Source organism: Struthio camelus, chromosome 2, assembly GCF_040807025.1.
Source record: "Struthio camelus isolate bStrCam1 chromosome 2, bStrCam1.hap1, whole genome shotgun sequence".
In the NCBI taxonomy this organism is placed as follows: domain Eukaryota; kingdom Metazoa; phylum Chordata; class Aves; order Struthioniformes; family Struthionidae; genus Struthio; species Struthio camelus.
In genome coordinates this window covers 121,294,308-121,309,260 of record NC_090943.1, presented here as the reverse complement: position 1 = coordinate 121,309,260, position 14,953 = coordinate 121,294,308, and the positions used below count along the sequence as shown (strand labels likewise).

Genomic DNA, 14,953 nt, shown 5'->3' with positions numbered 1-14,953 from the left:
TTATATTATGACAATAAATGGGAAACGCACTACACAGTTTTACTGGAGATTTCCTATTCTGTTGCTTAAATAGAATTATATTTTTAAATGCCCAGCATGGTAATATATAAATCATGATGTGTAAGTTTCACAGGAATATACGCTTGATGATAATTTTCCCTCTGATCTACATCCTGCTCAGCTGCTCGTCATCATTCTTCAGAAGACTGACTTGACATCAAAAAGAAGATGCGCTTCCGAGTAAGTCTGGCTGTATTTAGAGACCCTGAGATCATTGAATCAGTGAATAATTTAGGTTGGAAGGGACCTCAGAAGGCCAAGCGGTCCAATTGTGGGCAAAGCAGAGCTAACTCCAAGGTTAGATCAAGTTGCTCAGAGCCTAGTCTGTTGCCAAGAGTAGTGTAAAAGTTAGGATGAGAGACGTTCTTTCTCTTTGCAATAACATAATATTCAGTAATGATACATAGAGTGTAAAGTCCCTGACTCCAAGTTTAAATCTGTTGACTGAATCCAGCCTAGCCTCTAAGATGTTTAGGGGTCTGGAGCACATGACATGTAAGGAGAAACTAAGCGAAAGGCTCTGGTTCGCTTGACGAAGAGAAGCTTAAGGAAGGGGTAAGGTGTCTAATCACAGTTTTCCATTACCAAAGAGGGGAGGGAGTGTAGAGAAGACATGGCCAGACTCTTCTAAGACATGCACAGTAAAAGGACAAAAGCCAACTACCACAAGTTGCAACTGGGGAAACTCCTATTGAACAGTAACAAAAACTCTTTACCACTGGAGTGATTAAGTGCTGGAACAAGTTACTAAGAGATTGCAATCTCCATCCTTGCAAATTTTCAGAACTCAGTTGCATAAGTCCCTGTGCAATCGGATATAACTTTGTAGATAGCCCTGTTCTGAGTGGGGGCTTAGACTAGATGATTTCCAGAGGTCCCTTCAACCTAAATTTATTCTATGATCTATGCTTTTTCAATAGCAATAAGCTTCCTTCTTGTTATAGCCTATGCCCTCCTTTACTCCTGCTAGTGAGAAAGAGGCCCTTGGTGTTTTGCTTCCATAGGGAACTAGTTGGTCTGAGTTGGTATTTTATTTGAGAAATTTTATTTGGAGGGGTACTCCAGTACCCCTTTCTCCGAATGTCATTAAGTTAAACTGACCAAAACCACCTTTTTACCTGGCAGTTAATGCAGACTCCTCCACCTTCGTAATGCCCATAGATGTTTAAGCTTTCTTGACGTTGATCCACATCAGCGTCATAGTAGCAACCAGTGGCATGTCCATAGCAATTGCAGGCTGAAAAAGTAGTATCTCGAGTCAGCTTCCATTATAATAGCGGAATTCAGTAATGCAGCAGAGGTGAAAAAGAAACTTAGATTATTTATACATATACATGCACTCATGTGTGTTCGAGTAGGCTCAAATGAATGTATTTACCTATCAGCAAATGGTCTCTCACACCTGGAACAACATAAGATCATCTAGACGTAAGAAAAACATATGCTACTAGGTTCATCAGAGGAGATAACAGTTGTACCATCTCAACATTATATATTTATGGGTAAATGCAGAACTAGGAAGCTCCAGACTCAGCCAGTTTTTTAAAACTATCAAAAACATGTTCAAATGCTTATTCTATTTTTCCATGTCCAAAAATACATTTAAGCTGAATCTCTGTGTGCTAATTCTTTAATTAAAATAAACAATTACAGACAAGCTATACATATTTGAATAAAAAGACCTACACCAAGGGACTCACATACTCAGCCCTAAGTACAGGGATATCAACAAATGTAACTATACTTTTACCCAGCTGCCGTTTTCTGAACGGAGAGTTTTAAAGCAAGTGTTCACTCTACTGTGCAAGAATTACAGATTCAAAAAGAAGCAGCGTTTATATAAAGAACAACAACAAAAACAAGAATAAGAAACTCCTCTAGAAAGGACAGAGTTAGGTAATGGAGATAATTCATTTTCCTAGTTTATGGCTGTTTACAATCTCAGCTGTGATAAGTTTTATTTTGGGTGGTTTATGGTTAGCTCATTTCCTTTGTTTATTTTTCCCTTCTATTAAGCCAAATAGAGGTAACAATTTAACTCTGAATCCATCTTTAAATGGTATGTATGTTCTGCTATATTTTCAATCTCTTCTAACTAATGTTAATATTGCAGTGTTCAATAGAGATTGAAAAAGAGATTGAAAGACAGATACCTGTGAGGCTTTGCTTGCAGGCACATTAGCCTCACAGACGCCCTAACCTAGGAGGTTCAGCTATCGAAAACATCTGAGGTACATCCATTGATATTCTTGTGGCCTTGTATGCACATCAGCTAAGTTCACCCTCAAGGTGGGAGATTTAAAGACAGAAAAGCCTTTGCTGTTTTACCTTTGGTAGAAAGGCCATAGCAATATAAATGCCAGAACCAACCAAATGTTCATGATCTGTTTGCAGAAGAGAATTAATCTGAAAAATAGCTCTGTGCTTGGAATAATTCCTGCAAATACAGTTTGAGTAAATGGTGATGGATTTACGCAGAAAAGAATTTATCTAATTTCCTGTAGGCCAGTTAGCGTCTCTCCTAATTTGCTCATCAAGCAGGATATCAGCTAAAACTAATCTCTGATCCTCACTCCCTTCAGCAACGTAAAGCTCTGCCTGTGTTCACTGAAATCTTCCAGAACTGCAATATAATTCTGAGTATGGACTAACTAGACCAATACATAGGTAGAATAAATGAAAGGCAGTCCTGTGGTTTTGCCATAAGCTCTATTTCCTTTTTTTAGATCTGATCTGATCTGATCTGATCCGATCCAGTGAGGAAAGACTCACTGGAGGGGATCAACAGGAAATTTTCTAAAAGAATGCAGAACCAAAAAAGACTTCCACAAGCATCTGAATACTAGGCGTGCTTTTAATTACAAATGCTCCAGTACAACAGGGAAACCTTCCTAAAAAATTCCTGAAGGCATGCTTCATGCTTGAGAAAATCCTCCCTTCACCTGGACCAGAGGATACTCTGGAAGGCACTGGGTTCCTGAAAGCACCTCAGAACAAAGATATGGGCCCTGGCCCCATTTTTTTCATGATGAGAGACATGTATTGGAAGATATCCTTACAAATTCTACACAAAATACCTGGCACAACTGGGAGCATAACTTAGGCAAAACTGATTCTCCGTGCCTTGCAATGTGACCACACAGATAAAAGAAGGGACACTGGCTCTCCTCTAGGTCTTTACATCTGAACAGCTTTGGACAAGGAAGCCTAGAAACTTTCAACAATCTGGCTGAGGAATGTTGTGGCCTATCATCAGGTCCCTTGATCTGCTGATAGGGCCCATATAGGTCAAGATTGCGTTACCTGGCTGGGTTGTCATTGCCTATGTGGATCTTTTTGCTTGTTTTTTTTTTTTTACTCATATAATTCTTAAAAAAAATTATAAAAAAAAGATCCAAGATACTAGGTCAGAAGAGGCACGTACAGTGGAATGAAAATTGGAGGGTTTTGTTTGTCATCAGCCCACCTGATGGACAAAATGAGGCTCTGTGTACAGAGGTGAACATTTCCCTTTCTCTACACTGCCTAAATAAAAATGTCTTGTCCCTATGGCCAAATGCTCTGAGAAATACAGCTCACAAGTATGTCTTTTAACAGCGACAGGAAATTATTTGCTTTGATCAAAGTAATGGCATTTTTTTCTCCCAGGTGAATAAAAACACCTTCAGTCTCACAAAGCACTTCCTTAAAACTTTTGAGTCATTTGCTCACCTGTACAGTACTAGGAAACTCATAGCAAAAATTTGGACACATCCCTACTATTTCCCACCAATCTCTTTCACTCAGTTTCTCTCAAGGAACCTCAGGCTTCTGGGAAGCTTAACATGGTTGCTCTAATTCCTTCACTACCGGCTTCCAGGGAAAGAGGTCTGCACCTGGCAAATACTCTCAACAAATCACCTAAAACCGCTAGGAGCAATCTATACTAAAAAGGGTATTTTTTCAGAGGTAGTTAGAAGCTAAGTTCTTTTGGCTCAGAATCTTGTACTGATTCTTTCAAAAGTATGACATTATTTATGTTCTTTGTCTACCTATTCCCGGCAGAAAATATCTTCCTTTCAAAGAAAGGAATCCAAATGCAGTTTCAAATATTTTTCAGAAACTGAGTCCCAACACGCCTACCTCCTATCAAATGTTTTAATCATCTTTTTTTTTTTCTCAACTATCAGTCTTAGTGCTGCAATTTTGATTAAAACAATACCACAAGGCAGTCTCTTTATTCCTCAAACCAATTACATAGGTACATCTGTTAGGCTTTCAAATAGGATTTCCCCATTAACAGTTTGTACCCACTGGCTATGCCACTCTCAGGAAAGTTAGACCAAGAAAAGGAAAATAAATTCGGCTAGACACAAAGGAAAGCAGCACAAAGGCTGCCAACACATTTGCTCAGAATAGGAGATGTACAAAGACAGCAAACACGTCTGTACCACAGTCACTGTTTTCTGGCCAGAAAGATACAGAACACCTGCGTGTGGCAGTATGTAGCCTCCCATCAAAAGAGGATCCCTGTTATCAACTTAACCCTATGTTACATTTTCTTTAATAAAAGAAGGAGGCACTGGGAAGGTGGGAGAAATGCCAGTGGGCTTCTCCAGCTTGAATAGTCAGTCTGTGGGGCTAAGGCACTCTGAACTATTAACTATGAGCACAGAAAGGAGAGCGTGTCTGCACTTCCTTGGACTCCTCACCAGAAACACCTTGTGCCAATATACATCAGGTCAGTGACAGGTGACTGTCAGCATGAGAATGGAGTGAAGCTCAAATAAACACCTGTAAGTAGTGTCAGCCTTAAAAAATCTGCCACTACAGTGCTCCAAAGTCAGTAAGTTCAGAGTCCAAGGAACCCGCTGCAGAGCTTAAGGTAAGGAAGGCAGAAGAGCTGCATCAATTTACAGGAAGCAGGTATTAATGCCAATGCAGCACTCTACTGCTGTAGGGATTTTCAGACCCCTATGTCTGAGTAATTGGATTGCAAATTCAAGAATCTCTTGGAGAGATGACATTTTACACTGGCTCCTTAAATAGAGAGTTATGCTTTCTCAAAATTCCCAAAACATGGATTTCCTTCTAAAATATCAGGTTTATGAGACAGATTTTTGAACTGGTTTCCTTTACCATATCAAAGATACAGTAAGTATAATCACAAGAACAATGAGTAATGCAGAAGAGAATCTGCATTACAACAAAAGATAGCAAATACTGAGTGAGTTGTACCTTATTAACAATACTTCACTGTTTTCTAAGGGAGCTTGGTTGTATCAAAATGAGGTTTGCAGTACTGCACTAAGTAGTTCTGTTTCCTACCAGTAGCAAAAATACATATCACACAGGTAAACACACACACTCCTCTTATTGACAATACATAAAATCTAGAAGTCAGACAGAGAGTTCTCCTTTGATATCAGTTAGGGGAACCTGTTTACATATTTAATAAATCTAGTTACTTATATAGTCTCTCTCTGTAGATTCTGAATAGGAAGAGGCTGGGTGATAGAGGGATAAGTTTTGAAGCTGTACAAGACAACTATAACCTCCGCTTTGCCAGGGGGATGCACAGTCTGTTAACAGAAACATCTGTGACTGGGGGGGGGCGGGGGGAACAACATTGACTCACGTACTACAAGAAGGTTTCCACCTTTGTTATGTAACGTTTTAAAGGAATGCTTATTTTCATCATTTAAGGAGACCAAAAGCAAAAGAGAAATAATACTCACTGCATCATTTAGTCCTTATTGCTGAATGGAAAGAATTTTCTCAGTAAAGAAAACAGGTGTTAAAATCTGTAGTGTGTTAGTTATGCTCCATGAACACGTGCGCTACAGGAATTCCCACTTATTTGTCAGTCACTTTTAAACGAGCGTCTTTCAGGCTACTCACGTTCACACATATTTGTGCTCCCAGCTGTTGCAGGTTGCCACTGTTTCTGATTATATCCAGGGCAGCAGTGATCACAGGTTTCCCCACAAGTATTATGCTGACATTCGCACTGAAACCTAGAGAAAGACAGACCTCTTTTTCTGTTGAAGCTGCATTTAACATTCCTTCTTCTGCCCAGATTTATTGCAGTCCAAGACTTACAGGTAATGTGAAAAGGACAGGACACAAGCTCACATACAAAGCAGTCAAACAATAATTCTAAAGCGTTTTAGAACTTTTCTAAAATCTTCATGATTGATTAATAGCATGATTTTGAGTTTATTAGAACAAAGGACTTGCAGAGAATATTTATAATTGGATTTAATAGACCAGTTTATAAAATTTTATCTTAAGAATATTGAAACAAGGTGACGCACAACACGTCACCACTTCAAGATATATCCCATTTTAGCATCATTCCAAGGCTCAAGCTTATTGTCCTACTGTAAATCAAAACATTTACCACTTTTATATGCACGCCTCATCACTTTTCCATTATGCTTTGTTTACAGTAATTTTATTGGTGTCTTTAATAAGCCAAGTTTGTAACTTCATCCACTTATTTTTAAAGCAATGCACGCTATTCATCAAGAAAATGTAGTGCACATTTATTTTGACTTAGCAAAGAGCCTACAGCCTACATAAGGGCAAGGTCTCATTACAGGCTAGGTCTTACTATCCACAGTAACGGAATCTCAGGATTAACAAAGAGACTTTGACACTGGAGAGGCCTCTTCCAGGGATGCTGTTATCTGTGCAGTCTGATACCCAAGAACAAAACAGTTGTCGAGTATAACCATTCTATTCTGCTAGATTTTACACCTTTTTCACTTACCATTTTCTAGAATAGTCATCTGGAAGGGATAAAGGTACCCATCCACTCACTCACTCGTCTTTAAAAAACAACTGAAAATATTGTATCAACCTGATAAAATTTGGTTTAATGGTGTATAAGAGCAACAGCTGTTATAAACCGGGCTCTTAAAGTATGTTTTAGACAGCCTGAGTATTCACTGTCACTTTCCTGTAGCAGAGGGCCACAGAGCTTGATCTAAGTCCTTATGAAATCTATATGTAGATCATAAACTTCACAGGAAAAGAAAACTTTCCTACAGATTTCGGGTAAGTGTATGACCAGTTGTCAACCCATTTTAATTCAAGCTCATTCACAGAAAGTGACATCTGTAACTCAAGTTAGAATAACATAATATATTCATTCTGTGAAATGAATATGCCAGTACTGCCAAATCACTTCACACTGCCAAAAGAAATTACATTTTTCACATCTGATGTTTGCTAATTGCTCATGTGTGTGACAATAATGAAAATACTTCTCACACAATTCAAGGCATTTAAAGATAATTGTAAAAATATGCCAGATTTATTACACTTGCAGAATGGCTGCTTTTGCAACTACTGTTCTAACCAAATGTTGGTTACAGCCAGATTTCCACAGGTCCTAAATAAGTAGTCAGTGTTACCAAGTTCTGCTCATACAAAGGGTTCAAGTAGAAAAACCTGGACTGTTTGATTTCTGTTACATTCATGGCTGTCCTCCTCATAAATATACTAAGGATATGGTACTGAAGGCCACACTTTTCTCTTCAAAGAATTTTAATAGTCAGTCCAGCTCAAAGGAAGTATCACCTCATTATCCAGAGGACAACAGGATATAGTTCATTCAGTTCCTGTTTTAATCTTTCCTAGTAATGATCAATAGCCATTGGATCTTGGCTGAGCTCAGTTATAATGTTCTATTATCTGCAGGAAGTTCATTAACTTTGTCCTTGAGCTGGCCGTCTAATTTCTGCTGTTCAGAGGTGGTATCAATCCAAGTTTTCCAAAAAGAAGTAAGGGTTTTTAACAAACTATTCAGTCTGCCAACATCTTATTTCAATTAAAAAAAAAAAAACTAAAGATTTGTTATTATTATATTTCACACACAATAGTTCTTTATATATTGCCATATCAATCATTAGTAGATTCTCATTTTTAAAATATTACGAAAAATCCCTGTAAGACTACCTCACTCTTTAACAAATAAAGTCATTTGAAAACATATCATTTTGCCAGATATTAAATTAATGTGATGCTCAGTTTACTTACTGGTATTGGTTTTCAGCATTCTTTGCATTACACACATCAGCATGGCCATGGCAAACACATCGACCACCAATACTGATGTCCTTTATACTGTAGTAATACTATGGAACAAGCACAAGAAACATGTATGGATCTTTCCTTTCCTTTACATATATGATGACAGATACCTCAACATCAGAGTTATTTCTACGCTGTTAAATCTCGCTTATCAGAATTTTCAAGGCACAATTTTACAAAAACGCCAAAGTTAAGATGGCCAATGGCTAAACCTCTCTTGACGCCTGCATTTCAGTATTAGTCCCATCAAATCAAAGTCAAAGCACATGGGGCACCTGTTATTAACAGAACACATCTGCAGGCTTGTGCAGCTCACACTACATCTATTCTGCTGCAGCTGCCAATTCCCAAGCGGCTATATAGCTACTTGTACCCAGGCTCAAGGCTAGTTCAAAGCCAGCATGAGGACAGAGGCATAAAGTACAGTCACAGTATCATTTGTGAGAGCTTGGTCTGTTCGACAAACAGGACAAGCTGGTGTGGGCAGGGTAGTTTCCCCATTCAGTCAGTCATGATCACTAAACACTAGAAATAGATTGAGATCACCAGGTCAGACAAAAGCTGTCGTGACTCAGACTGGATTTAAATTTGTGACCTGAAGTTGAAATATTTTGTCTCTCATCCTCATGCCTTGCAGGCATCCAGGCAATAGAAGACAAAAATTTAATCACTCTGACTCAGCGCAAATATCGCTAGTATATACATTTCAATAGTAACTTCCGCGTACTGTTTGGTAGCTCACAAGTTGTTTCCCTGTCTCCCTAGAGCATTAGCTTAGTGAGCCAAGAAAGGAGGCAGCATGGAGAGCTGGTTGTAAATCTTGATCTCTGTGTACCTCCAGAAAAAGTTAAAGGGTAAGATTTATTTTTAATGCCACTGGAGGATGAGGAGAACAAAGAGAAAACTTTGCAGTTATGTCCCCATCTATGCTCACTCTATTCACAATATAGGCCTCCCAGTGGTCTACATACCTTCTTTTTGTATGCAGGGGGTGTTGGCTGGCACAGAAGAGATGCTTCCCCAAGACTAAGAGATTTTCCTACTAGCTCCCTTTGGCTGCTGTAAAGCTATTTTGCTCGAGGCAGTTGAAAAACAGTAGGTGGGATATATGGACTAGGAAATACGGTCTGTATTATTTTCTGTCTTCTGAACTATCTCTATGTAAATATACATGTTAATTTCTAATTGTGCTTACTGTTTCCATACTATGAACAACACCTATGCTTTCAGTGTTTTCAGCACAGCTAGAAATGATCATTGTGACTCTCTCCAGCATTTTTGACAGTGTTTGTTCTAGAATAAGAGTGCTCACAACCCAGTCTCTAGTCTGTTACAGCTTTCTAGAACTATGCTCTACTACTAATAGTAATTGTATTGTTACAGGTCAGTAATATGTCAAATTAGCAATAGGCCAAAACTAATAATAGGCCAAACTGCCACAGTTTAGACATAAACATATCCTAGATAATTCACAGTGCCATGAATTCAAACCATTAACAAAGGAAGCCAGGCAGTTACTTGGACAGGAGGACAGACAGGTCTGGTTTTCATTTATTTTTATAATAAGTTTAATGCAAAGACTCTCCTTCAGAATATTAACCTTTTCCTAGACTTTGAAGGCCTCTACAGTGAAAATTTGTGCTCTCTTTTAACAATTTAATAAAACACTGGACCTTTTCTTCACCTATGCTCCATCCCATGGCCACGATAACATCAAAAGTTGCTTACACTAAAGTATGTTGCTTGCCAAGTAACTTAAGTACTCCATTTACATGTGCTTGTAAGCAACATCTTAAAATGCACTTAAGACAATAAAGGTATTTAATGGGAGTGCTAACAAGTAACTGGAATAGTTTCATGAGTTTTTATACAAAAATCCACACACATTTGTGCAGTGCCTCACCCAGCATTTCCTCCAATTGTTACTGAATCTTCATTTTAAATAAAATAGGTTAAAAAAAACAATACAATATGAAGTCTGGAATCTCTCTAAGTATATGAAATTCTGTGCAGTGTTCTCTTGAGCGGTCTGAATTTCCTTACATTTTCCCACTGAATTGGAGTGGGCTTTTGTCTGTCAAGACCTTGGATTGCCCAAAATCCACAGGAAAACCCTAGGCATCTCAAATGATTTGTGGTCAGATAGCACCTTTCCAGTATGCCCTTTGATTACTTGTTCTTTCAGAAACCCAGGTACAATTCCTGAAAATCTTTCTTCTAATAGATAAGGTAAAGCAGTGTAAAATAAAGCTGACAAGGTCTGAACTATCTTACACAGAGCTGAGGAGCAAGACAATTTCCACTTTGGCTCCTTAGAATTTCCATAATGCACCCAACTCCCTTCAATATTCATAAATGGTTTGTTAGCTGGGAAAGAAGACAGTCTGTTACAAAATCACTACTTGCTCCCAAACTCTGTGCTGTCCCAGTTACCTTCTAACCACAAGCAGACCTGCAGAAAACATGGGGATTTAAAGGTGGGTCACAGTACATTTTGTTTGTTAGGACGTTGCAAACTAAAGTTCTGACCGTTTTGTGTTCTCTGAGATGCTGAACACAATTGTTGAATCTGTCTCTGTGAAAAGAGTACTTACCCTGCGGGTTACAGTTGGGTCCCGTTGAGCTTTTGATATCAAGTGTCCAAGAAGCGTATTGGTTCTGAGAAAACGAAGGCGGATGTTTGTTGCTTTTGTGAATTCTCTAAGACTAGGGGAGTAAGTGAAGTTTTTTGCTCCTGGACGGCCATTTACCAAGGATACTACAATCTAACAAAAGATTAAACGCATGTTTGTTAAAACATATCAGCTGCAATTATCAGTAGTGGGCACAGAGCCAAAAGTTTGGCTACTAAAAGAATCCACAAATTTGCTATTGCTTCTGAGTATACCTGCAGTAACAACTACACTTTTCATACTGAAATTAGGACAACAGTAAAAATAGTGTCATTAGTTTTGAACCCTGCTGAATTCTCATTATTTATATTACACATCCAAAACTGAGTGCCTCTGTCTGTTTTGAAAAGAGTAGGTACAGTGCACAAAAAATACATACTTTTTAAAAGGAAATAACAATAGTAATAGTCACAAATAGCAACACTAAAAGCTGATCGTGTCAATGGGAGTTTTGCTTGAGTAAAAACATCAGGTTTTGGCTCTTTCCCAAAGCACATTTATTTTTGGGTTAAGGCACAAACATTCCTGGAAAATATTATTGTTACCAGCTCCAATGCCCGGGAGCATATTAATGGTCTGGAAGAAAGTACACAGTGTGGCTTCAGAAAATCCCTTCACATGAAAGCAGGCTTATCCAACATTCAAAACAAGTGCTGCAGTACTTTTTATTTTTTCAAAGAAATCGATGTCTGCAGTCTAGCAATCATGAATCTGTTAAATTAACAATTCAGTATGCATGTACACAAGTGAGTAAGAGATTTGCATTTATTTATAACTGACGACATAACAGATATCTACTTCCAAATAGCTCCTATAATCTGTAAGCATGCAACAATGCATTGGTGATGTTTCTAATTACAGCACGATTCCTTCAGCAAGTGATACAGCATGTAATAGGGGATGACACCAACAATGTTCTTCTATAGAAATTATTCTTAAAAACTTGTTATTAGGACAATTTTACAGAAATGTTAGTAGACAACTTCTACTTTAATTTTAAATTACAACTCCAAATCTAAACCTTCAAAACTCTGCAGAACTCTGGAGGAGTTCAGATCTGGATTCTAATTTCATCAGAATTAAAAAGAGAATGACACCAAAAGTGATCAGTATGGCCACTAGTTTAACATTTGTGCAAATAACATAAGTCATGCTCCTGCTTAGGAAGGAATAACAGTAAAATCAGAGCAGCACTTTTCCAAATATTATAAACAAGGAGCATTTTTTATGTATTTTCTTACAGTTACTTATCCTTGAATGGGAGATATCTGTTTCTATACCCTTTACTCCTGTGAGGAATTCTTATGCAATAGGTTATATTATATACGTTGGGACTATTCAAGAAATATGGTCAGCAGGTTCAAATGCACATATCTAAAGTAAGGTATATAAATCATAATAAAAAATCTACATAGGTGGCTCTGCGAAGTCCTCACCCCCACAGGGAATGGTGAAAGTTGGGAGGAGCTGGCTCACCCTTCAAAAATCTTACCACACACTTAAGTGCCTTGTTATTGATTTATTAAAGTAGTTTCAGTTAATCATAACTTAAAATTTACTTCATGTTTTAGGTTTTTATTGAAAGAGCAAACTTCTAAAACTAATGCTGTTCACTTCCACACCACACACTACCTTTCTAAAAACACTTACCTCTCCATTTTCAAGAGGCACAATGCGAGAATACTCTGTAGTGCAAATGATATCACTGTCCCTCCTCACAGGAACATTAGCTTCCTTTCCAAAATGTTCCAAACAATCTGCTTTGGAGTCTAGTCAAATCAGATTGAAATTATTTTTATATATGAAAATATACATTATTGTTCTAACTTAAATTAACAAAGAAATACCCCATGTGCTTTCAAGTAAATTCTCCCCCTTAACTGAATGATAGTAGTGATTGCGCCACTCAGTGCAGGAATACACAAATATTAGTACGGAAGAATAGAAATTACTAAGAATAAAATAGGTTTTTTTCATTTCTCATCCTAAGTGATGCCTGACAAGGCACTTCACCATCTCTCCCTTATCATCACAAAAAGCTACAGGTATTCCAACGTGCCTTGCTTGTATTTCACTTTGATTTTTAGAAATAACGTTGGGGTCCACTGGAATGAATAACATTGCAGTTCTGATATACTAAAAGAACAGAACAAATACAATTAAAAAAACCCAACAGATGGAAAATTATTGTAAAATATTTCAAAATACCATGCTCATTTTTAGTTACACTTCTGTCACTACTTTATTGCAGATAACTAAGATAGGTAAGAAAAACGTACTTGACATTAGCTGTCTTCACTACAGCTGAAATCTTCAGTGAGACTCATGGGCTGATTATCCTGCTACTGTGCAAATGTTATATATAAAATCTGTCTATAAAAGAGCAGTGACACAAGAGTTGATACTCACGAGCAAAATATTGCCAGGGAGTGTAACTTCTTCCAAAATCCACTGATCTTTCTAAAATCCAGAGATCTGGGCGAGGAGAATTTGCAAACTTGATAAGGATGTAGGCAACATGGAAGAGCTGGTAACAAAATATTTATAAATATTATCAAGAGCTTGTTGAACTTTGTAAAATCACTGTAAAAAAATAGTAAAATTAATGCCAGTGAATGCCTTTTCTTTGTGGACACTGAGAAGGTTATCCTCTGCAGTTTCATTCCCATTAAAATTACAGGCCAGAGTCTCTGCTGGTAGACTCCAGGCAGCTGCATCAACCTACCTCACCTACCAATATACTCATCTCAACTCATCCCAAAACCGAGTTTGCACTGGGCAGGCAACTACCCATCCATTAAAATTTTTGCTTGCCCTAAGTTTTAAGATCTTGAGGAGTTCCATCCTTACATTCATTTGAAAAAGGGTGAATAACACTCTGTGTGTTGATCAAGCCAGATTTCATCCAGGCAAGTGGTTTAGAAAGCTCAAGGGGAAACAGAAGAGGTGTTTAAAAAAGGCAGACTACTTTATTCACAACTTCATTGCTGGCAGTTACATTGTTGAATCAACAATAACCTTCCACCTACCCTCCAAAAAAGCAGATGACATCTGCTTCAGCCTGTCATATAGTTACTACATTTTTTTACTTATATGCTACTCAGAGCGCTGACACTGCTAGTTCAACCTCGTATAGTAACAGGTGATTCCCTCTCATGAGCATGTGCAAAATAGTAGCGGTGAATTACATTTCCACAGTGCTTCCGCACTGCTGCAGAATTGAAATATGAGACGTGCTCAGTTATAAATCAACGTTACCCTGACTATAACCTTTCAGAAACATCTAAAGAAAACAGTGGCCAAAGTGACGGCACAAAACAGTATTCTATGTAACGTAGCTGACTCAGCACGCGGTGTCCTTCAAACACCTGCATGCCACATCTGCTCTTCAAGTGTAGAATTGGCTTAACCCCGTGACTACTCAATGCATGTGAAGTTGAACTACTGTCCAACACGTGTATTATATCGGAAACCTCGCAACACATTCTTCTACCAGGTCTGTAAGTGCTTAAAGAACAACCTCACAGCACCACACTTTGTGTACTTCTATGCAAATCACAAAATGGAAGAGTAAAACTATGGTAATTTCAAACTACCATTGCAAATGGAAACCTTCAATTCACGTGCAGCTCAGCCCTCAAGATGTTAGCGTAGCTCGAAATACTGCTCAGAACAGGTTTGTACAATCACATGCTCAGAATAAGTTTGTACAATCACATTGTAAAAGGGGAAAGGGGAAGGTCCTCACAAAAAATAAATTAGTAACAGTTTATGGCAATCCTTCACTAAAACTTAAGTCACCAGCCCTGTCATTTGTCCAGATTCTGACTTCATATAGATGCTAATGAGTTGGTTCTGACTTGGACCAAGGATGCGTACTAGCACCTGAAAGTCCAAATTGCAACTGTAGTTGAATGCAGTCCAAGTTGATGAATGGTCTCTGTCCAGATTTGATGAGGAAGGAAGAAAAATAATCCTCGACTTAGCAAATAAATCCCATGCTAAGGATAGAAAAGTAACCTTTCTGACATAAGACCTAGAACAGCACCTTATATTTCTGAAGTGTTTTTTTAAACTTAATTTAAATACATAGCCTAAGCTGACATTTCACTAATTAAAATATTGATATTGATTAAAATATT

General features: G+C 38.0%; 1 protein-coding gene across 1 annotated transcript in view; it reads right to left on the bottom strand.

The window, feature by feature from the left end:
• Positions 1 to 14,953, bottom strand: part of LAMA3 (laminin subunit alpha 3) — a 126,314-nt gene that overhangs the window by 92,790 nt on the left and 18,571 nt on the right. Inside the window, exons 3-8 of the mRNA XM_068932364.1 lie at positions 13,221 to 13,338; positions 12,462 to 12,580; positions 10,734 to 10,904; positions 8,086 to 8,183; positions 5,941 to 6,056; positions 1,179 to 1,297 (exon numbers count right to left, since the gene is read on the bottom strand). Coding sequence (XP_068788465.1) covers positions 1,179 to 1,297; positions 5,941 to 6,056; positions 8,086 to 8,183; positions 10,734 to 10,904; positions 12,462 to 12,580; positions 13,221 to 13,338 — 741 coding nt within the window. The remainder of the gene's footprint in view (positions 1 to 1,178; positions 1,298 to 5,940; positions 6,057 to 8,085; positions 8,184 to 10,733; positions 10,905 to 12,461; positions 12,581 to 13,220; positions 13,339 to 14,953) is intronic.